We start from the raw sequence: 23,266 nt of genomic DNA, 5'->3' as shown, positions 1-23,266 counted from the left end.
GATAATGAATTCACGGTGTTCTTATTTCAATTTCCAGGAGTGTAGATGTATATACATATGTTTGTATTTATTTTTGTATGTATGTATGTGCCTTCAATAGCTCCTAATCCATTGTACCGATTTCAAGCAAACGTGTTACACCCTTCATCCACTCCCCAGGAAAAAGTCACTATTGAATTAAGAAACACCAGTCTGTCAGCCGGCCGGAGTGGCCGAGCGGTTCTAGGCGCTACAGTCTGGAACCGCGCGACTGCTACTGTCGCAGGTTCGAATTCTGCCTCGGGCATGGATGTGTGTGATGTCCTTAGGTTAGTTAGGTTTAAATAGTTCTAAGTTCTAGGAGACTGATGACCTCAGAAGTTAAGTCCGACAGTGCTCAAAGCCATTTGAACCATTATTTGAACCAGTCTGTCAATGTTGGGAGTTGGGCTGAAGAAAGTGTAACCAACGATATGCTAATGCCCAGACTATACTCACCCTGTATTTGAGAATAAGAGCACCTAGTGATTTGCTACGAACTTTACATATAATCTCAAATATTGGTGGAACTTTTCCTCGCTGGTAGCCTTCACAAATTGATCAAATAAAGAAGTTTTTCTCTGTTCATGATGTAAAATTGCTGCATCAGGCATGACGAATTTATTAATTATTTCTCTCCTACAACATTTATTGGCGCCACATTTTGCAGGCAGTACTACATATACCACTGAGTGCATCTGTAAAATTATATTATTGTGCAACACATTGTCCAGGACATACGATTCCGTAAAGATGGAGCTGCATGAAAACAAAAATTCAGAGCGAAGTTTGGTCCAGATATTAATGCAATATGTGGACAAATATTGGGAAATATACTAAATGTACGTGACATGTGCATAGCTGTGAGAAGAAAGCTCCTCCTAAACCACTGGATCGATTATCAGCCAAATTTGGTACAATCTGTCTAGACAGAAAAACTGATATGGTTAGAAGCACTAGTCATTTACGAGGTGGATGTGGGAACTTGGTGCAGGAGAGAGAGGGTGGAGAAGGAGATGGACAGAGAGAGGGGAAGGGTGAAATAGATACACATAGCAGAGAGGAGGAGATGAACAGAAGAATGGGAGGCAGAAAAGGATTGAGAATGTGAAGAGGATGAGATGAGCAGACAGGAGAGAAGAGGAGAAGTGGGGAGGTAGAGATGGACAGAGTGAAGGGTGGGGAGCAGTGGGACTGGGAGAAGGGTCTGAGGAGATAGAGTGGGTCGAGGAGGATCCATACAGAGTGTGGGTGGAGCAGCTGATGGACGTCCGCGGCTCGTGGTCTTGCGGTAGCATTCTCGCTTCCCGCGGATGGGGTCCCGGGTTCGATTCCCGGCGGGGTCAGAGATTTTCTCTGCCTCGAGATGACTGGGTGTTTTGTGTCTTTCATCATCATTTCATCCTCATTCACTCGCAAGTAGCTGTAGTGGCGTTAAAAAACTTGTGGAGTGGCGGCCGAACTGCCCCGCGAGGCTGATGGACAGGACGAAGTCAGTAGGTGACAGATCGAGAGTGGGGGAGAATGATGCGGAGAGAGTGTGAAGGAGGAGAAAGATTTACGGAACACTGGAACAGATACATATCCGAGCAATGCCGGGTACACAGCTAGTATTTTGGGATAAAATATTATAAAGTATCACAACATACAGGTAGTATATGATTAATATAATTTCAATATAAGTGGTCTGTATCTTCCATGATCATCACACATGGTGTGTGAGGTTCTGTTGTCTGTCTACACTGCATAAGGCTTTTAAATGTACCTAAGATCAAAAGGCCATGCACATCTGAGCTTTAACATCGTAGGTGATCACATCCTGTAATTCTTGAACCAGTGTCACGAAATATGTTTTCTTGTCTTAAGATTGCTTACACAATTATAAACGTTAAAATACTTGTTTAATTCCAATGTTTCCCCTTGAACAGTTGCAGAGAGTCCTGTATTATGAAACAGCTTCTCTTATTCTGCTCTCTTCAATTTCAGAAGATCTGTTGAACACTCTCACTGTTGCCAAGTTGTAGCGAGTGCGTATTATTCAGGCGACAATTGTATTGCTTTTGACTTTGAAATGAACTGTTTGGCTCAGGCATCACGGCCGGAAGAGTTCGCAAGCCCGCCAGAACGCAAGGACATAGATGACAGCCACTAGAGGGCGCACCTAATATTTGCGAGCGCTGCTGTCGCCGCCTCAGCGCTGGGTGTGGCCACGCCCCACTCGCCAGCCAATCGGCGCTTCTGGCCGCGTCATAAAGCTTACACGGCAGCGGCCTGCACCTCATTCATTTTCCGGCAGCGCTGTCGTTCGTTCATTATACTGAGCGTTGATTGGTTCCGGTCATTGCTACGTCTGAGGCTCCTGATATGGTTCACACTCCATATTTGTCGTTCTGTTGTACAGTTTTTAGTTTTCGAGGTTTACGGTGGGTCATCGTCTGCGGCCTTGGCCAGTCAGCCAGCGTCCCTTGGCCATGGAACTATTCCAGTTAAAATATCTGGAGTCGAGCAAACAGGCTAACAGTGTGTTATGGATGCGAAACTCGTGCAACTCAGGGACAAAAACAGCAACAGCTGTTCCTGCAGCAGCAACTGCAAATGCCGTTCCAACAGCAGTTGCAGCAACAAGCCGACTTGCTACCTCAGGAAATTCACCTTTTGTCAACATACTTGAAGGTGTAGGACTTGAAACCCATTCAAGCTGTGTTCGCCTCCAAGGAAGAGTCTTGGCCCCGCCTCCCCCCGCCCCCCCCCCCTTCCCATGTTTCCACCCTTTGACGACATTAAGAAAGATTGGGACTCGTATTTGCAGTACGTGAAACAGCATTTTTGTGCTTTTCTGATGACGCTCTTCAACGGTCGTTCTTCCTTTCTTGGACATTTTACTTACTAAAGAAATTAGTTCCCCTCCGAAATCCGGTTGACCTCACATTCGAGGAGATGAGTTCATAGCCATCGAACTATTGTTTGCAACGACTTCAGTAGTCCCTTCACACCTTGAGTTTCAGCAGTACCACAAGCAAGCAGGCCAGTCATATTGCTCATGGGTGCTGGATTTGCAAGTGCTGAGTGGACATTGTGATTCCACGTGCCCAACCCCGCATTGCAAAACCTCACATGTGTATATTTTGATTCGAGACATGGTGACCCAATTAGTCCCCAACACGAATGTATGCACTGAAGCCGTCAAGCTGAACAGTCCTTCCTTGGACGACATTCTCAAAACTGCCCACTCTTGAACACTGCCCCTGGTCACAATACATTATGGGCTCTCCCATCTTTTCCTGGCTATTTCACGATGCACCTATGTTCTGACTGACCAGATCGCTGGTAGCGCTGCACTCATGGCGGAAAGGATGGCCATCTCCTAACTGCCTCCCATCAACCATCAGGGCAGTTGAACTTCACTCCACACTTGGGTAAATGTATCGTGCAAATACTCTGGGCCATCATTCACCAGGGCAGTCCTTCAGCCACCGACTTGTTAACTGACCCCATGCTTATACATCACGACATTTGTTTCTGAGTAGATATAGGAGCGACAGTTTCTGTAGCGAACTGCTCACGATCATCTGGGTTATTCGGCATTGGTCCCACACTCCCATGAGTTGGCTGCATATCGTGATGGCTCCATTCCCCATAGAGATCAATTCACAACTATGACATTATAAAAGAAGGATACACAGCTAATAACACAGTTTGCTGTCAATAGTCATTCATCTGGCAACATTTTCATGGTAGATACCTTATTGCTGTTTGGGTTTTCCATCACATATGAAGTTCAGGTCGTGTTGGACATTGTTCTCCTCGAGGAACTTGATGGCCTCTCCGTACCTCGCCTGGGGTGTGCCACCAATTTCAAGGCACATTATTCTCTAAGTCCAGACGCAATGCCTCGTTTCTACTGGACACATCTGCTTCTAGTATCGCTACAGATGGCGGTTACGCACGAACTCGATCGCCTTCACGAAGTTGGAGTAATTCTAGTGCTTCCGCGATACCTCTGTTAGCGGTTAAGAAATCAAATCTCTCTCTCTGGGTTTGAGGAGATACCTGTGGAAACCTATCCTGTACCACGTCCAGAGGACCTCCCCAAGGAGCTTTCCACTGGTGAATAGTTTTCTAGAATGCTTTGCTGATGCTTATTCACAGATCCCACTGGATGAGGAACTCTAATGCATAATGGTCAGTGCACCCATTGACTTGTAAAAACACATTTGGCCTTTGGGACCTTTTGTAGTCTGGAAACCTTCCACAGATACCTGTAATGTTTCACTATGACCATTCCCTCTTTTACTAATTACCTAGATGACTTAATATTTACAGGTGCTACATGCCAAGACCATCTGTGCAACCTCTGGACCATCTTTTCTATGTTGTGAGTTGCAGGGCTGAAGTCCTGCCTACAAAAATGCCAATTTTTTCTGCAGCATGTGGAATACACTGGAGACTTGATCAGTAAAGATGGGATTCTGACCAAGGACCACAATATTTTGGCTGTTGACTCTCTCCCACATCCCCAAAACCTACAGGAGCTGTGTAAGATCTTTGTATAAGATGAATACTTTTCTTAGCTTCTCAGTGATGTAGCTCAAATTATGCACTTACTCAACCAGCTGCAGAAAGAGAGCTTTCCATTTCGGTGGTCAGCCGCCTATGAGCACGCTTTCACCCAGCTGAAGCACATGCTGCACTTGGCGCCCTGATTTATGATATTTTCCTTTTAAGTCCCCTAGTTTTGGTTGCTGACACTTCCCTGTATGGTACTGGTGCACTGCTAGTGCACTGTAACGATGGTGGTACTGAGCAGCCCGTCGTATATGCATTGAAGATACTGGTGCCTGCTCAAAGAAACTACTTACAGACCTATAAAGTGACTTAAGCCATTAAGAAATTCGATGTTTACATCTTTAGGACTAATATTATCCACTAGGGACCTCAAACCGTTCAAAGCACTCTTTAGGCCACACTTTTGGTTTCCAGAGTGGACAGCTCAAACACACCAGTGTTGTGTTGTTTTTAGTCTTATAATTACACCATGAAGTACTAGTCTATCATGCAACACGCAAATGCGACTGTACTCTCTCTTTGATCCTCAAGACCACACCCAGCATTTGATGAACAGGACACTTCCTGTTTCCACACTGATGTAGAACATGAATGCAACTTGGATAGGTTTCCCATTACTGCTACTCACATTGTCACATGTAAACACTGTGACACTATGGAACAGGGTATCAGACACCATGTGCTACATGTGGCCCACTTATTTTGCCAAATTTTCTGATCCCGAACTCTGGGCTTGGGGTCGCCTTTTCCAAAAAATTGTTCAAATGGCTCTGAGAACTATTAGACTTAACTTCTAAGGTCATCAGTCCCCTAGAACTTAGAACTACGTAAACCTAACTAATCTAAGGACATCACACACATCCATGCCCGAGGCAGGATTCGAACTTGCGACCGTAGCGGTCGTGTGGTTCCAGACTGTAGCGCCTAGAACCGCTCAGACACTCCGGCTGGCGCCTTTTCCAAGTTTTTCTGTTGTCTCTGATGTTCTCCTGCTGGATACAGAAGCAGATATCCATTGTGTTGTCACTGCAGCAACACTCACAATCTTCCTCAGCCCCTATAGGACCTCCACCATGCATGACTGCAGCCCAGCAGAGCTCCTCCATGGGCAACAGCCATGTGCTCTCATCCATCTCCTGGCAGCACAGGTCTGAGTCTTTGGACAATTCCCCTGAGGTTCAATGATCTACTTATGTTCCTATGGATCAAAATGGCCTATGGTCTTTGGTAGTGGTTGACAGTCTTCATGGTTTGCAGTGTCAACACTCGAACCAGCTTTGCTCCACCTACTGATTTGCTTCTTTCGATGAGTCATTCAGAGTTGGAGTGCCTGCCCTTGGAAACCCCTCAGCCACACAGGTACAATTTGCACTCCAGCACAATGTCGGCATTTCCTGTGGATGGAGGTTTGGAGGCTGGACCTCACTGCAGCATCCATTTGTATACCACACCGCCATTCCCCAGCGCATTGCCCAACTTCCTTCTCCCTGTAGGCAGGCTCCTCTAGTGGGAAATAACCAACTGAGACACTTCACCTTCATGGGGGGGGGGGGGGGGGATGTTGTACCTGGTATCCTGGTGTGACAGTCTGCAAAATGGATGAACCCAGACGACAGCCGATAGGGGCCGCTCCTTTTAGCGAGCACAGCTGTCGCTGCCTGTTCACTAGACGCAGGACACACCACTTGGTCTGTAAAGCTCGCTGTGTAGGATCCTGGATATAAGTGTTCTGATTGCACTCTCGTTTATCCATTATACTTCGAGTTATTTGGTTCTTGATATTGCTACATCTCAAGCAGCCGATCTGGTTTATGCCCTGAACTTGTCGTTGTGTTGTGTAGTCTTGTTGTTCGTCCATCGCTGTTGTTGTCTTTTATTGTTTTTGGCGTCTCACCGTTGACGTCCTCTGCTAGTTGACCAATGTCTTTGGCCATGCCACAATTCCGGTTACAATATGGACAAGGAATTCAGGCTGTGGCTGTCAATTCATTGCTTCTAGTCACCGATTACAAAAAGAGAATTTAACTTTAGTATTGCTTCATGGTAAATAAAAAAAATCGCTACTCAACGAATTCTTTCACACTGATTTAAGCAGCTGTTCTCCACAATTTCATTCCTCCAGTGCTGCTCTTCCCATACTCACTGTGGAAGAAGCTCCAAGTATCAAGTTCGGAATAAATGTAGAAATGTAAGTCATGATGGGAGCTTGAGCTAGGCCTGGTCATGTGCTGAGATTGCCTATGTGTTAAGGCGACTGTTTGTGACCAGCATGAAATTCGCGTTCGAGTCCCAGTTGGCACAAGGTTTCAAAAGGGACATGTGGAAGACCCCAGAAATGTCTTTGAAGAGAATATACAAAATTTTCATGAAATTTAAACAAACACACACACACACACACACACATAACACACAACATACCATATCCTTATACTACTACTACATATCATGTCGATTTTATTTTCCTGCTTACTGTTCCCTTATTTCATTTTTAAGACCACCACATACTTAAATTGCACTTATTTATTCAATTGAAATGTACGCTAAGTGATCAAAAGTATCCGGACATTTGGCTGAAAAACAAGTTCGTTAGGTTCGTTAGGCCCTCCATTGGTAATGATGGAATTCAATATCGAATTGGCCCACCCTTAAATGACAGCTTCCACTCTCGCAGCCATACAATCAATCAGTTGGTAGAAGATTTCTTGAGGGATGCCAGCCCATTCTTCATGAAGTGCTGCACTGAGGAGAGGTATGGATGTCGCTCGGTGAGGCCTGGCACGAAGTCAGCCCTCCAAAACATCCCAAAGGTGTCCTATACGATTCGGGTCAGGACTCTGCGCAGGCCAGTCCATTAAAGGGATTTTACGCTCGTACAACCACTCCGCCACAGGCTGTGCAATATTAACAGATGCCAGATCGTTTTGAAAGATGCAAAAGATGCAATCGCTGTCCCCTAATTGCTCTTCACAGGAGGAAGCAAGAAGGTGGTTAAAACATCAATGTAGGCCTGTGTTATGATAGTGTCACACAAAACAACAAAGTGTGCAAGCCCCCTTCATAAAAAGCACGACCACACCATAACACTACCGCCTCCAAATTTTACTGTTGGCACTACACACGAGGCACACGACGTTCACCGGGCATTCGCCATACCCACACCCTGCCATTGGATCATCACATTGTGTACTGTGATTCGTCACTGCACCCGAGGTTTTCTCCTGTTGAATCGTCCAGTGTTTATGCTTATGAGCACCCTCTCGACCATGAAAACCAAGTTTTCTCACCTCCCACCTGTCATTGAACTTGCAGTTTGGAATTTCTTTGTGATGGCCTATTACATATTACGAACCTCTTCAACTGTTGGCAGTCTTTGTCAGTCAACAGACGAGGTCGGCCTGTATGCTTTTGTGCTGTACGTGTCCCTTCATGTTTCCAATTCACTATCACATCAGAAACAGTGGACATAGGGATGTTTAGGAGTGGGAAAATCTCGCGTACATACGTAGGACACAAGTGACGCCCAATGACCCGACCACATTCGAAGTCTGTGAATTCCACAGAGCACGCCATTCTGCTCTCTCACGATGTGTAATGAGCACTGAAGTAGCTGATATGGACCACCTAGCAGTAGGTGCCAGCACACGGTCCCTAACATGAAAAACGTGGACGCTGAGTTGCAGATAGGCACAACAAACAGATTTTCACACTTAAAGCTTTCGGCCAATGGCCTTTGTCAACAACAAACACACACACGCACACACTCACACTTACGCAAATGCAACTCTCACACACGACTGCAGTATCAGCATCTCCGCTATATGGTGAGTAGCATGTTTCCTTCTCTTAATATTGTTACATTCCATCCTGGACTTTCCATTGTTTGATTTAATATGAGTGTATATATTGTGGACATCACATGCATCAATACTCCTATTTACACACATTTCTCATAGGATTAATTAGCAGGATAGCAAACCATCCCTCTTGAAGCTTCAGGGGTTAGAATTGGCTTGCAGTATTCCTGCCTGTCATAAGAGGCGACTAAAAGGAGTCTCCAACGTTTCGGCCTTTATGTGTTGGTCCCCTCTCGGGCTTAACCTCCATTTTTTCCAAATTTCTGTTGCTAGTGCATGCGATTTGGGGAAGGACGCCTTACATGGTGTTTTTAGTTTGTCCATCATGCATGCTACTTATTGTCGTGCAGCGGGCTTTGCACCCTACGTCTTCTGGGTTGCCTCCTTCTTTCCTCCTGCGCAGTCCCATCTTTAGCACCCACGACAATTCTGCACCATTTTGACACCAAAAACCCAGTACGATAGCCAATCTATTGTGGTCATGTACCCTCTTGGTGGTAGCCCCTTGACAACGCAGGGATCACACTGCTGATGCCTTAGCTGAGACCTCTGCATGTATGCAAATGAGTAGGTGCCCTTCCTTCTGGGGCACCAGGACTGCTGGCAATGGACATCCCGCCAGGTGGCCCTTGCTGAGGCTGGGTCACACCTGCGGGGAGAGCCCCTTGTCGAAGTGGGTGGCATCAGGGCGGGTGACCCGCAATAAAATGGGTTAAATCGAATAACGCTGGTGGTCGCTCGGCCCCAGCAGTCTCAAAGTGTGTCAATAATGATTTCGATGCTGCGACCTATGATTCCCGCTTGTTCTCCTCCCTGGCTACACCCTGGGAGGACTGTAGGACGACCAGGTCTCGAGAGCCATATTCACCTCGGTACTTGGTTTGCAGCAGGACTGATGGAGAGACCTTTCAGGCAACGAAGCCCCAGTTTTTTGTAGACAACCTTGAAGACAGGTTTGGGGAAGTGGTGGCTTTGACAGCTTCTCATTGCCATCTTTTTTGACATGCAGAAGGCGTACGATTCGACTTGGCGACATCACATCAAGCTTCATGGGTGGGGTCTTAGGGGCCCACTCCCGATTTTTATTCAAAATTTTCTGTTGCTTCGATCTTTCTGCATGCAAGTTGCGGCCTCCCATAGTTCGTCCTCAGTCCAGAAGAATGGGGTCCGGCAGGGATCTGTCTTGAGTGTCTCCCTCTTTTTAATTGAAATCAATGGGCTCGCTGCAGAGCCGGGCACGTCTGTATCAGTTTCCTTGTATGCTGACGACTTCTGCCTATACTATAGCTCCACTGGCATTGCATTTGCTGAACGGCAGCTGCAGGGTGCTATCTGCAAGGCGCAGTCATGGGCTGTAGCACACGGCTTCCAGTTTTCGGCTGCCAAAACTTGCGTTATGCATTTCTGATGACGTCACAGTGTTGACGCTGACCTGACAGCTTTATCTTTACGGCGAACCTCTTGCTGTGGCGGAGACGCATTGGTTTCTGGGATTGCTTTTTTATACCTGGTTGACTCAGCTCCCTCATGTTCAGCAGCTTCAACAAACCTGCTGAAGGCATCTTAAAGCTCTTCGTTGCTTGAGTCACACAAGGTGGGATGCCAATCAGTCTACCCTTCTACGACTGTATCAGGCGTTGATTCAGTCCCGTCTAGATTATGGGAGCATGGCTTATGGTTCGGCATCACCTTCGGCATTACAGTTGCTTGACCCCAGCCTTCACTGCGGGATCCGATTCTTAACTGGAGCTTTCTGCACAAGTCCTGTCAACAGCACACTTGTAGAGGTTGGTGTCCCTCCATTTCGGGTCTGGCACCTATGACTTCTCTTATGCTGCACATGTTTGTAGCTTGCCTGGGCATCACAATTACCATCTCCTGTTCCCCAACTCAGTCGTTCATCTTCCAGAACGGTGACCCCGATCAGGGTGTACGATCGCAGTTCTCATCTGGGCTCTTCTCTCTGGGCATGAGTTTTTCCCTCTCCCACCTGTTTTCTGGGCCCATATACGTCTACTCCCGTGGGATGTGCCCCACCCATGCCTTTCGCTCGATTTGGCACAGGTCCCGAAGGACTCGGTCCCTCCTGAGGCTCTCTGCGGCCGCTTTCATTCCATCCTTGCCTCGTTTCAAGGCTCTGACGTAGTCTATATCGACGGTTCGGTGTTTGCTGGTCGTGTTGGTTTTACTCTAGGAGATCATTCTGAACAACGCTCATTCCCAGCTGGCTCCAGTGTTGTCACTGCCGAGATAGTAGCCATCTCTTGCGCCCGAGAGTATATCCACTCCTGCACAGGTGAGTTCTTCATTATCTGTAGTGACTCCCAGAGTGTTTTCCTCGATCTCGTTTGGTGATGGCTATCCAGAAGCAACTCCATACTCTTGCCCATTGCAGCTGCTCCATGATCTTTGTGTGGACCCCGGGTCATGTTGGCATCCCGGGAAACGAATGTGTGGACACACTGACCAAACAGGCTGTCAGAGCACTGGCCCTGGAGATCAGCCTTTCGGAATGTGATCTCCAGTCAGTTTTGTGGAAGAAGGTACTTGGTACCTGAGGTGATAAATGGCACACACTGCCTTCACCCAACAAACTTCGGGTTGTCAAGGAGACTACTGGTGTGTGGCGCTCCTCCTTGTGGGCCTCCATTGTCCTCTGCCAGGTACGCATTGGCGACACCTGGCTGATGCACGGATATTTATTGCGCCATGAGGACCCACCTCTCCCATATTGTTGGACTGTCCGCTTTTAACTCCGCTCATGCAGACGTTTGCGCTGCCTGATACGCTCCCTGCACTTTTATCGATGCTGCAATGGCAGGCTTAGTTTTGAATTTTATTCGTGCAGAGGGCTTTTATCGCTCGATCTAAGGGTTTGTCTCTTTTTTGTGTTGGGTCTGGTCTTTGGATTGGGGTTTTTAGTGTGTTTCTTGGTAGTTGGGTTTTCCTTTTTTGTTTTCGTGGTTGACCAACAACTGTCCCACTCTGTGTGCTTTTAATTCCTTTTGACTGGTCTTTGTCTTTCTTGTTCTGTGTCGTCCCTTGTCATCTCTGTTGCTTGTTTTGTATTCTTTGTATGTTTTTTATGGTCCTGGAACAAGGGACCAATGGCCTTTGTAATCCACTCCCTTCAACCTCCACACACCAGCCAACCAACAAAGCACCATTGACACCAGGAATAGTATTCAAAACACCAGAAAGCTTACAATCTTTGGAAAAAAAATTTCTTTTATATCGCCTTTCCCATATAACTGCAATACTTGAGTTCCGAACCGAATACAGTTCTCACTGCGAACCTAAAGAAGGTTGTAGAGAATCGCTTTGTTTCATTCCCAGTCAAATGTCATAATACGAGGGTGAGTGAAATGAAAACCTTAAATTTGTAATAACAAATCGAAATTTCGTGCCGTTATCCTGTAAGTTGGTAAGCACGTTACAAACAGCGTGTAGAATGGTCTGTAGGTGGCAGCATAGTGTAGATGCACACATAGTCGCAGTATCACAATAAAGATGGCCGCCCCACTTGCGACTTACACCAGGAAAGAACTGGGTTCTGTTATTCGGTTTTTGTGTAGTGAAGGTGTGAAACCTATTGAGATTCATCGATGAATGAATGAAAGCTCAGTACGGTGATGTATGTTTGTCACAGCAGCAAGTCTACGAATGGAGTAGGACGTTCGCAAATGGTGTGACTTCAGTGGAAGATGCTCCTCGTCCAGGTCAGGCACAACGAGTTGTGACTAGACAGAATATTGCAGCAGTTGAAGCCATGGTGAAGGAAAACCGCCGAAAGACACTGAATGACATTGCAGCATGTTTACAGATTAGTCATGGGTCAGCACACCACATTGTGCATGACGCGCTCCAGTTTCAGAAAGTGTCTGCGAGATGGGTGCCACGGCAGCTGACTCCTGAAATGAGAGAACGACGTGTTGATGCTCGTGAAGAACTTCTTCAGCGCTTTCAACGATAAGGTGATGGCTTCCTTGCAAGAATCGTTACTGGGGACGAAACCTCGGTTCACTTCCACCAACCGGAAACGAAGAGAACGAGCAAGGAATGGTGCCATTTCTGATCAACAAGTGATTTCCATATGTTTGGACCACTCAAAGACGCATTGGGAGGAAAGAAGTTCCGTTCTGATGAAGAGGTACGCCACGCGGTGCATGAGTGGTTGCGCGGACTAACAAAAGAATTATTTTCCAAAGGAATTTATGCATTCTGTAAGCGCTGGATGACTTGCATTGAGCGTGGGGGAGATTATGTTGAAGAGTGATACAGCTTTATACCACTTCTGCACAATATATAATATTTTAAAAAATTATGCTTATCCATTACGGATATATTAGAACCGTGACTGTATATTAATGTAAATAAATTATACACAACTGCAACCAGTCACTTTTTCATTAATAATGCTTTATTACATTAACCGGTTTTCGAACCCTTTCAGGTTCATCTTCAGATGATTTCGGCAGAATCCGGCAAGTTACATCATTACTGGTAGTAGCATAATGCTGGGTGCTGGTTCTATGGCAGAAAGATGGGTCACACTTCAATGTATCGCCATGACTATACCTTATCTTTCGATATCGTTGTAAATTTAGTTTTTACTTACTGCGACAGTATAGGCGGCTTTTTTCGTATCTTTCTGCCTCCATTTTGATGTCCAGAACACTTTTACACGAACTATATTAGTTCACACTTTAGTAGTGACACTTTACCAGCATCCAGCATGCGCTTTACAACTGTTGCTTATAACAAAGATCTTGACAGAGAGATATGGCATAGGACTACTTTGTACAGAGATGTAATTTGTTGTTCTTTACATGTGTTAAAGTCGATATAAGGGCAAGTTTTTTTCATTAGAATGTTGATAACATGAGAGCACTAGAGAAAATAATAATAAACTACTACAAGAATAAATTTCAGGTGATCTGTTATGTTATTTCTATTTGTATGTTACAGGCAGTTTTTATATATATATATATATATATTTTATATGAATCCCTAGGAAACAATAATACAGAGTTATTGGTTCTGCAGTGAGGTGCAGTTGTCTGTATGACTAGGACCTGTATATTTAAATTAATAACAAATCTTCAGATGAAATGTTGGCTTATTTCTGTTGTTACGTTAACGTGATCTAGAGTATTATCAAGAGCAGATTTTGTTTATTTTAGCTAAAGGTATATGTATAAGAGTTAAAGTGTTTGTAATGGATTAAAGCTGTTTGAATGGCTGCACATTTAATATTTTTAAAATCATGAACAAAAGATTCTTTAACTGTTGACTTATTTTTATTCTAACATTAGAGTGATCTGGGATATTGGTAAAGGCAGCTTATGTTTGTTCCAGCTAGAATTAATATGTATAATGTGCTGATTTATGTTAGCAATGGAGGGCTTTAACATTTAGAGATATGGTACATGTCTTATTCTGTGGTGGTATATTACATTGACACCAGTGTGGTTAGGATGTAAGGAGAGGGGGGGGGGTGAGTCATTGGGAGGGGGGGGGGGGTTGGGGAGCCGGTGTAGGGTTTATTGGGTGGTTACTTGTTTTGAACTAGTAGATCTTCAAAGTTCTGAAGGAAGAATTTGTTTCTCAGTTCAGTTTGATCATTGAGTACGTTGTCAGGTGCTGTATTTGTGTAGACAAATATTTCAGTTTCATCAAGAAGGTCACGTATTGTGCCTTTGTTGGCAAAGTGTAGTATTCGGAGATTCTGTTCTATGTTGTTTGCAGAATGATTGTTTTGGGCAAGATATTTTAAAAAATATTTAAGGTTTTCGTTTGACTCACCCTCGTATATAAATGGTATAGCTTTTCGTAACAAACTTACTCTCTGATGTATGGGAAAATACAACAAAGCAATGACACTCGGTTAAGAGCCCTATAAATTGATAAAAATGTGCTCATCGTGCGCCAGGACTCACCGAAGGAGAGAGACGGCGGTCACGTTAAGTGGACGACCGCTGCAGGTAGCAGAGGACGTTGGAGTCGAGACAGGGGAGCGGCTGCGGCGGCTGTGCGGTTGTGCGGAAGGGCTGGCCCCGCTGGCTGTAGCGGCTGGCGACCTGCACAGAGAGACGCTGCGTGGACAGACGTATGTGTGCATACAGGCGAGAGCACAGCTCACTACATACAGTGCTGCCAACACGTTGTCCACACAGAAGTAGCAGAGGCACAATTCCAAAGACTGTTGTTAAGAAAGATGTATTACCACTGAGCTAATCAATGTACCCAGCGCTTCTGTCAAGTTTCCTGCACCAGTAGTTTAGCATAGCAAACAACAGTTTGTACAAAATGAGGCACAAACTAAAGGCACGAGGGTGGTTTGAAAAGTTCTCGCAATCACCACGAGAGGTCAGCGCTAGCACTACGACTTGTTGACGTGATATCCATTGCACTGTTGCCTCTAACCACGTGACACACGAGTGCTCTTGGAAGAGAGGTGTGGCGGTGATGTGACTCTTTCACTGTTCCTCCGTAGCGATTTTCGAAGATGGAAAAAATCTAGATTATAGAAGTGATTAAGTGCTTCTTAAAGAAAGGTATGAAAGCAATTTCCAGAATAAACTATGGGATTCTGCCCCTTCATATTCAACTGATGCCAAGTCGACGAATGATTTTAAATTTTGTCAGGAGAGCTTATATGATGATTCGCGCTGTGGTCGGCCAAGATGTCTCACTATTCCAGAAATCATTACAAAAGCGCACAAAATAGTCATGGAGGATCGCCGACTGGTAATGCGTGAAACTGTTCACTCTTGCCAGATTTCGTCTGTAAAGGTATATCACATTTTAACTGAAGAATTAGAAATGAAAATAATTATCTGTAAGATGGGTGCCGCGACTCTTGACGCTGGATCCAAAACGCATGTACATATCAGAACAATGTTTGGTCTGTTTTAGGAGAAACGCGAACTAGATATTTTGCGACGGTTGGTGGCCACAGATGAAACTTGGGTGCACTACTATACCCCAGAGACAAAACAACCATTAAAGGAGTGGAAACATATTGATTTCCTGCCACCAAAAAAAGCAAAGACAGTTCCTTCGGCGGGAAAGGTCATGGCATAAGTGTTCTGAGATGCGGAGGGGATTCTATTTCTAGATTATCTCCACACTGGGCAAACAGTTACTGGAGAATACTATGCTAACCTCATAGACAAACTGCAACAGAAGATACTCGAGAAAAGGCCACCGTTAGCAAGGAAGAAAGTCATCTTCCATCAAGACAATGCGCGCTCGCAAACATGTGCCGTCACCATGGGAAAATTACACGAACTAAGGTAGGAATAGTCGCCACACACGTCTTATTCACCTGATATGGCTCCGTCAGACTTCCATCTCTTCTCAAACCAGAAAACTTTTCTTGGTGACCGAAGATTCGATTCACATGGAGAATTGATAGTCGGAAGAGGCAACTATATTGCAGGCCTGGAGGAAACTCATTTTCGAGGTGGTATCAATGCACTGGTACACCGTTGGACCAAGTACATTAATGTACAAGGACACAACATTGAAAAACAAAAGAGTTTCAGTGATGAAAGTACTTTTTTTTCCATTCCATTCCGAGAACTTTTCGAACCACCATGGTACATGCAAAGGCCAACAGTTACGCTGATCCAGCAGAAGAACTATTGCACAGGACTGTTTGACTACACAACAACCACACATATTACAACGGTAACAACTTTTAAAAATAGGTAATGTGGTACTGTGATCATGAGACGATTTTTATAGCTCGTCTATTAGGCAACATCTGTTCGAGGCAACGATGGTAAACATGGGGAGAGCAGAATGAAATTATCATTCTGCAGTGGAATATGCTGTGATATTTCTTGGCTGAGTTAAACCGTGCGAGTTGTAGCCTGAGTCTGGCAAACTGCTTTACCCCGCCATTAAGTTTCATAGGGGGAGCAACTTTGAAACTGAGCAGGTAGGAAATTCAAACAAGGACAGAACACGATATATATACATATATATATATATATATATATATATATATATATATGGTGGTCAACTGATAGTGACCGGGCCAAATATCTCACGAAATAAACATCAAATGAAAAAACCACAAAGCACGAAACTCGTCTAGCTTGAAGGGGCACACCAGATCGCGCTATGGTTGGCCCGTTAGATGGCGCTGTCACACGTCAAACGGATATCAACAGCGTTTTTTTTTAATAGGAACCCCCATTTTTTACTACATATTCGTGAAGTACGCATAGAAATATGAACGTTTTAGTTGGACCTCGTTTTTCGCTTTATGATAGATGTAATAGTCACAAACCTATAAGTGCATGGTGTCACCTAACATTCCGCCAGTGCGGACGGTATTTGCTTCTTCATACATTACCCGTGTTAAAATGGACCGTTTACCAATTGCGGAAAAGGTGGATATCGTGTTGATGTATGGCTATTGCGATCAAATTGCCCAACAGGCGTGTGCTATGTATGCTGCTCGGTATCCTGGACGACATCATCCAAGTGTCCGGACCGTTCGCTGGATAGTTACGTTACTTAAGGAAACAGGAAGTGTTCGGCCACATGTGAAACGTCAACCACGACCTTCAACAAATCAGGATGCCCAAGTAGGTGTTTTAGCTGCTGTCGCGGCTAATCCGCACGTCAGTAGCAGACAAATTGCGCGAGAATCGGGAATCTCAAAAACGTCGGTGTTGAGAATGCTACATCAACATCAGTTGCACCCGTACCATATTTCTACGCACCAGGAATTGCATGACGACGACTTTGAACATCGTGTACAGTTCTGCCACTGGGCATGAGAAATTACGGGACGATGAGAGATTTTTTGTACGCGTTGTATTTAGCGACGAAGCGTCATTCACCAACACCGGTAACGCAAACCGGCATAATATGCACTATTGGGAAACGGAAAATCCACGATAGCTGCGACAAGTGGAACATCAGCGACCTTGGCTGATGCCCCATTTTATCGATGGCAATGTAAATGGTGCAATGTATGATGATTTCCTACTGATGTTACTACAAGATGTTTCACTGCATGACAGAATGGCGATGTACTTCCCACATGATGGATGTCCGGCACATAGCTCGCGTACAGTTGAAGCGGTATTGAATAGCATATTTCATGACAGTTGGATTGGTCGTCAAAGCACCGTACCATGGCCCGCACTTTCACCGGATCTGACGTCCCCGGATTTCTTTCTATGGGGGAAGTTGAAGGATATTTGCTATCGTGATCCACCAAGAACGCCTGACAACATGCGTCAGCGCATTGTCAATGCATGTGCGAACATTACGGAAGGCGAACTACTCGCTGTTGAGAGGAATGTCGTTACACGTATTGCCAAATGCATTGAGGTTGACGGATGTCATTTTGAGCATTTATTGCATTAATGTGGTATTTATAGGTAATCACGCTGTAACGGCATGCGTTCTCAGAAATGATAAGTTCAAAAAGGTACATGTATCACATTGGAACAACCGAAATAAAACATTCAAACGTACATGCGTTCTGTATTTTAATTTAGAAAACCTACCTGTTACCACTGTTCGTCTAAAATTGTGAGCCATATGTTTGTGAATATTACAGCGCAATTTATCACAAAGCGAAAGAAGTGGTCCAACTAAAACATTCATATTTGTTTACGTACTACACGAATATGTAATAAAAATGGGGGTTCTTACTTAAAAAGACGCAGTTGATATCCGTTTGACCAATGGCAGCGCCTTCTAGCGGGCCAACCATAGCGCCATCTGGTTTCCTCCTTCAAGATAGACAAGTTTCGTTATTTGTACTTTTTTCGTTAGACGCTTATTTCGTGAGAAAAAAGAACACATTGACACCGGTGTGTCAGACCCACCATACTTGCTCCGGACACTGCGAGAGGGCTGTACAAGAAATGATCACACACACGGCACAGCGGACACACCAGGAACCGCGGTGTTGGCCGTCGAATGGCGCTAGCTGCGCAGCATTTGTGCACCGCCGCCGTCAGTGTCAGCCAGTTTGCCGTGGCATACGGAGCTCCATCGCAGTCTTTAACACTGGTAGCATGCCGCGACAGCGTGGACGTGAACCGTATGTGCAGTTGACGGACTTTGAGCGAGGGCGTATAGTGGGCATGCGGGAGGCCGGGTGGACGTACCGCCGAATTGCTCAACACGTGGGGCGTGAGGTCTCCACAGTACATCGATGTTGTCGCCAGTGGTCGGCGGAAGGTGCACGTGCCCGTCGACCTGGGACCGGACCGCAGCGACGCACGGATGCACGCCAAGACCGTAGGATCCTACGCAGTGCCGTAGGGGACCGCACCGCCACTTCCCAGCAAATTAGGGACACTGTTACTCCTGGGGTATCGGCGAGGACCATTCGCAACCGTCTCCATGAAGCTGGGCTACGGTCCCGCACACCGTTAGGCCGTCTTCCGCTCACGCCCCAACATCGTGCAGCCCGCCTCCAGTGGTGTCGCGACAGGCGTGAATGGAGGGACGAATGGAGACGTGTCGTCTTCAGCGATGAGAGTCGCTTCTGCCTTGGTGCCAATGATGGTCGTATGCGTGTTTGGCGCCGTGCAGGTGAGCGCCACAATCAGGACTGCATACGACCGAGGAACACTGGGCCAACACCGGGCACCATGGTGTGGGGAGCGATCTCCTACACTGGCCGTACACCACTGGTGATCGTCGAGGGGACACTGAATAGTGCACGGTACATCCAAACCGTCATCGAACCCATCGTTTTACCATTCCTAGACCGGCAAGGGAACTTGCTGTTCCAACAGGACAATGCACGTCCGCATGTATCCCGTGCCACCCAACGTGCTCTAGAAGGTGTAAGTCAACTACCCTGGCCATCAAGATCTCCGGATCTGTCCCCCATTGAGCATGTTTGGGACTGGATGAAGCGTCGTCTCACGCGGTCTGCACGTCCAGCACGAACGCTGGTCCAACTGAGGCGCCAGGTGGAAATGGCATGGCAAGCCGTTCCACAGGACTACATCCAGCGTCTCTACGATCGTCTCCATGGGAGAATAGCAGCCTGCATTGCTGCGAATGGTGGATATACACTGTACTAGTGCCGACATTGTGCATGCTCTGTTGCCTGTGTCTATGTGCCTGTGGTTCTGTCAGTGTGATCATGTGATGTATCTGACCCCAGGAATGTGTCAATAAAGTTTCCCCTTCCTGGGACAATGAATTCACGGTGTTCTTATTTCAATTTCCAGGAGTGTATTTTCTCAGTGCAGTACACAAGTACAGCAGGAGTATTTAGACATGGCGGTTATAATAAGTAAGCCACTTGACAGAAGTTGGTATGTAACATGTTGGCTAAAGCCGTTATGAAATACCTTAAATGTAATCGCAGTTGCGAGTGCAAGCAACCATCAGCTGGGTAAGGGAGTGATGACAGTGAAATCTGAGCCGGACCAGGACTCGAACCCGGATTGTCCACTTGATGTGAGAGTCACCTTAATCCCGTTGGCTATCCGTACATGGCTCACAGCCAGACCCAAACATCCATACGTAATTGTTCCTGCGTCACAATCTGTACTGGCACACACACGTAATGTAATTCTCGTACAGTGGGGGACATTTTATCTGAAATTCACTGCCTCACATCGGTAGATAAATATGATATTGCAGCGCCTGTGATTTAACAAGAACAATGCAGTGTTCCTTGCGCACATGTCTGAAGGACCATTGCATTGTTATTCTTAACAACACAGGCACTGCAATATCTTATTTATCTGCCGATTCTAGGCAGTAACTTCCAATTAAAGTGCCCTCCTCTCTATTGGAATTACATGATGTGTGTATGAGTACTGGTTAAGATGTGTGAATGATGACATATGGAAGTATGGGTGTGGACACGAGCCATGCATGGATAGCTAGACTGATTAAGGCGACTGCTCATGTAAAGTGAGAAATTCAGGTCCGAGTCGCGGCCAAACACAAATTATCATTGTCGTCATTTCTTTATGCTGGTGACAGCTATGTGGATTTCCAGTTGTGAATAAATTTCATGATTGGTATCTTATTGACTCGTGGACGCACAGGGGATGGTAATGGGAACTAGTATGGAAAATTGATGCTTTGAGGAGCAGATGGAAAATACCATGCAATAGTGTGTGAAATCTGAAGCAATAAAGGAGTTACATCATTGAAGATATTTAAGATATCAAAAGACTTCCTGAAATATGCATCTGAACACCACAAATAGAGTTACAATACATTTAAAAGTAATGTATTAGTAACATGGTTTCTGCAAAAGACAGCTGTGGCCTTGTGTGTTTTATTTTTAACATTAGTTTTCGTGTTACATTACAACGAACAGCAGAGACTTGGGTTGACTAGTTTACAAGATAATGTACAACTAAAGGAGAACCAAGTCAAGCAGAGTTGGCTATCTACTCTCGAAGATAATAATTTCAATTTGTCAAGCTGCTCTTTAAGTGTTGCATGAATCTTTAATCATGCAGCAAAATACAGGGAATTATGAGAACTACTAACCACAAGACTTGTAGGGAGTACTTGTATTGAGAGGTGAAGTAGAAACAAAGAATAATTAGATATTAAGGTCTCATCAATATTGAATTTGCTTGCGATGGATCAGTAACGGCAACAGACGCAGTGGGAAAGGTCCTATCAGAAGGAAATAGTACAGAGTTCGCTGGACAGTCTTTATTATCACCCCACAGAACTTCGAGCAAGACTGGGAGGCAGAGACTGAGCTGTACAATCCTCTCCCTGTGTTTGTTACAGAGGGTAGAGCACCAAAGTTCGTCATATACCTCGAGGAACATCTTAACAGAAAGTTCCAGGGACTATGAAGGAAAGGTACAGTATTGTGAGAAACTGCCTGTAGCTGCCATGTGGCAATGAGGACTGGTTTGTTGTGTTGTGAGGTAACTACATGGCGTATGGGGAATAAGCAACAAGACTCTCCAGAAACATGTGCTTACATCACCCCATGTAATACATGTATTCCGTACAGGTACGGATGTTTGGGATACGTTGCAGGTAAGATTGAAGGAAGGCATCAAAGAAGTTCAGAGTCGGGCTGCTGGATTTGTTACCAGTGAGTTCTAACAACACGTAAGGGTTACAGAGATGCTTCGGGAACTCACATGGCAATCCCTGGACAGAACGCGACGTTCTTTTCGACAAATATTGATAAAACTCAGAGAATCAGGATTTAAAGCTTACTCCCGAACGATTCTATTGCTGCTAACGTACATTGCGCGTAACGACCACGAAGACAAGATACGATAAATTCGGCCTCGTATGAGGCATATAGATAGTCGTTTTTCCGTCGCTCTATTTGCGAGTGGAACAGGAGAGGAAATGATTGGTAGTTGTACAGGGTACCCTCCACCACGCACAGTACGGTGGGTTGTGGAGTATCTATGTAGATATACATGTAGATCTAGATGCTCTGAGTGGGAACCAAATACTGTTACTTAGAATCTGGTGTACTTCGCACAAGTTGTATATAATTCCCCTGGTGAGGGTAAATGATCTTTTTTTATGGAAATTGTAGCTTTATTGCAGAATTGTACATGGAAAGTGAAAGAGAAATAAGAGAGTCGCCAAATTGTAATACCGATGTAGGGAATAGTGATTACTCTGACGGTTTGCTACACTACACATAAGTTATCTGCAGGTGAGGCTTTACTGCACAGCAACAAAACAAATAGGATATTTCAGGTCTAGTACTGTCCTGCTTGACCACGCTGCAGCATACTGAAAAGTTCCTTGTGCTGGTATTGGGCGATGCACTTCCTCCTCATCTTAATCTTCCCTCTGCGCAGCATGATGCCATTTGCAAGTAACTATCAGCAGTATCAGACACAACAAAGAACAGTAATGTCTACATTGCATCAACAGGTTTACAGTGACAACCACAACACAGAGAACAGGGCCTGCACACTTGAGTGTCCTGGCTGCAAACTGTACAAGTCATTTTCTCTGGCTTGTTTCTGTTCTGAACAGCACATCATTTCATTCATCGCTAGAATGGCTCCTGGTGTGCCCACAGATAATGTACCTTTCCCTCAGAGGCTTGATGTCAAAACGAAAAAACTAGTTTCATGCTCATATGCAACTGAACGTAACTAATGACTGCAAATAGGGTCAAAACAACTGATGAAGCTACGAAAAACTTGGCTATTTCATTATCTTTTTCGCTAACTAACTAGCTAGAAACACAGTTAAATTTAGAGATTCGATAAACCTGATATGACAAGTCAATGAGAACGTTCTGAGTTCTCAGAAAATGGAGTATTTTATGCCACAAACAGATCGACAGAAACTCAGTTGTAAACATTGTAGGTTTAGAAGTACATACATGCTTAAAACTGGGCAATACAGATCAGTGGCTTGTCTTATGCTTACCTGATTTTTGATGGTTGCTCCAAGTCAACAGCTGCTGTGTCCTTATTCTCCTGAGCTGGTGCTATTGCGGATGATCCTGAAACATGGCGTCATTGAGTCCTTTTTCCGTACATAGTACCCTCTACACTTGTATGAACAACAACCTGTAGCATAAATTTATTGCTACTGGTTCAATTTCTTAAGAAAATGTAGCCTGACCTACAAATTTATCCTGCTATCGCAAATTTTACTTCTTGCTCACTTATTTTCACATAAAAAATATTTATTTCCAAAAGTAGCTGAAACTAGTAGCTGGAGGTATTGTGAATATAAAAAATTTAATTAAAAAAATAGCCAAAACTGAGTAGTTGAGAATATAGCAAAGTGATTCAACTTTTTTCCATAGAATAATATAAATATTAACAATAAAAGTAAGGAATTACACTAGAAATTCT

At 44.9% G+C, this 23,266-nt stretch overlaps 1 protein-coding gene across 1 annotated transcript in view; it reads right to left on the bottom strand.

Moving 5' to 3' along the window:
* The window catches only part of LOC126108553 (ankyrin repeat and protein kinase domain-containing protein 1-like), an 87,547-nt gene that overhangs the window by 8,099 nt on the left and 56,182 nt on the right, over nucleotides 1-23,266 (bottom strand). The window contains exons 3-4 of the mRNA XM_049913839.1: nucleotides 22,833-22,908; nucleotides 14,378-14,518 (exon numbers count right to left, since the gene is read on the bottom strand). Coding sequence (XP_049769796.1) covers nucleotides 14,378-14,518; nucleotides 22,833-22,908 — 217 coding nt within the window. The remainder of the gene's footprint in view (nucleotides 1-14,377; nucleotides 14,519-22,832; nucleotides 22,909-23,266) is intronic.

Source organism: Schistocerca cancellata, chromosome 11 (assembly GCF_023864275.1).
Source record: "Schistocerca cancellata isolate TAMUIC-IGC-003103 chromosome 11, iqSchCanc2.1, whole genome shotgun sequence".
NCBI lineage: Eukaryota > Metazoa > Arthropoda > Insecta > Orthoptera > Acrididae > Schistocerca > Schistocerca cancellata.
The sequence above is the reverse complement of the archived record's forward strand: the minus strand, read 5'-3'. Positions and strand labels throughout refer to the sequence as shown.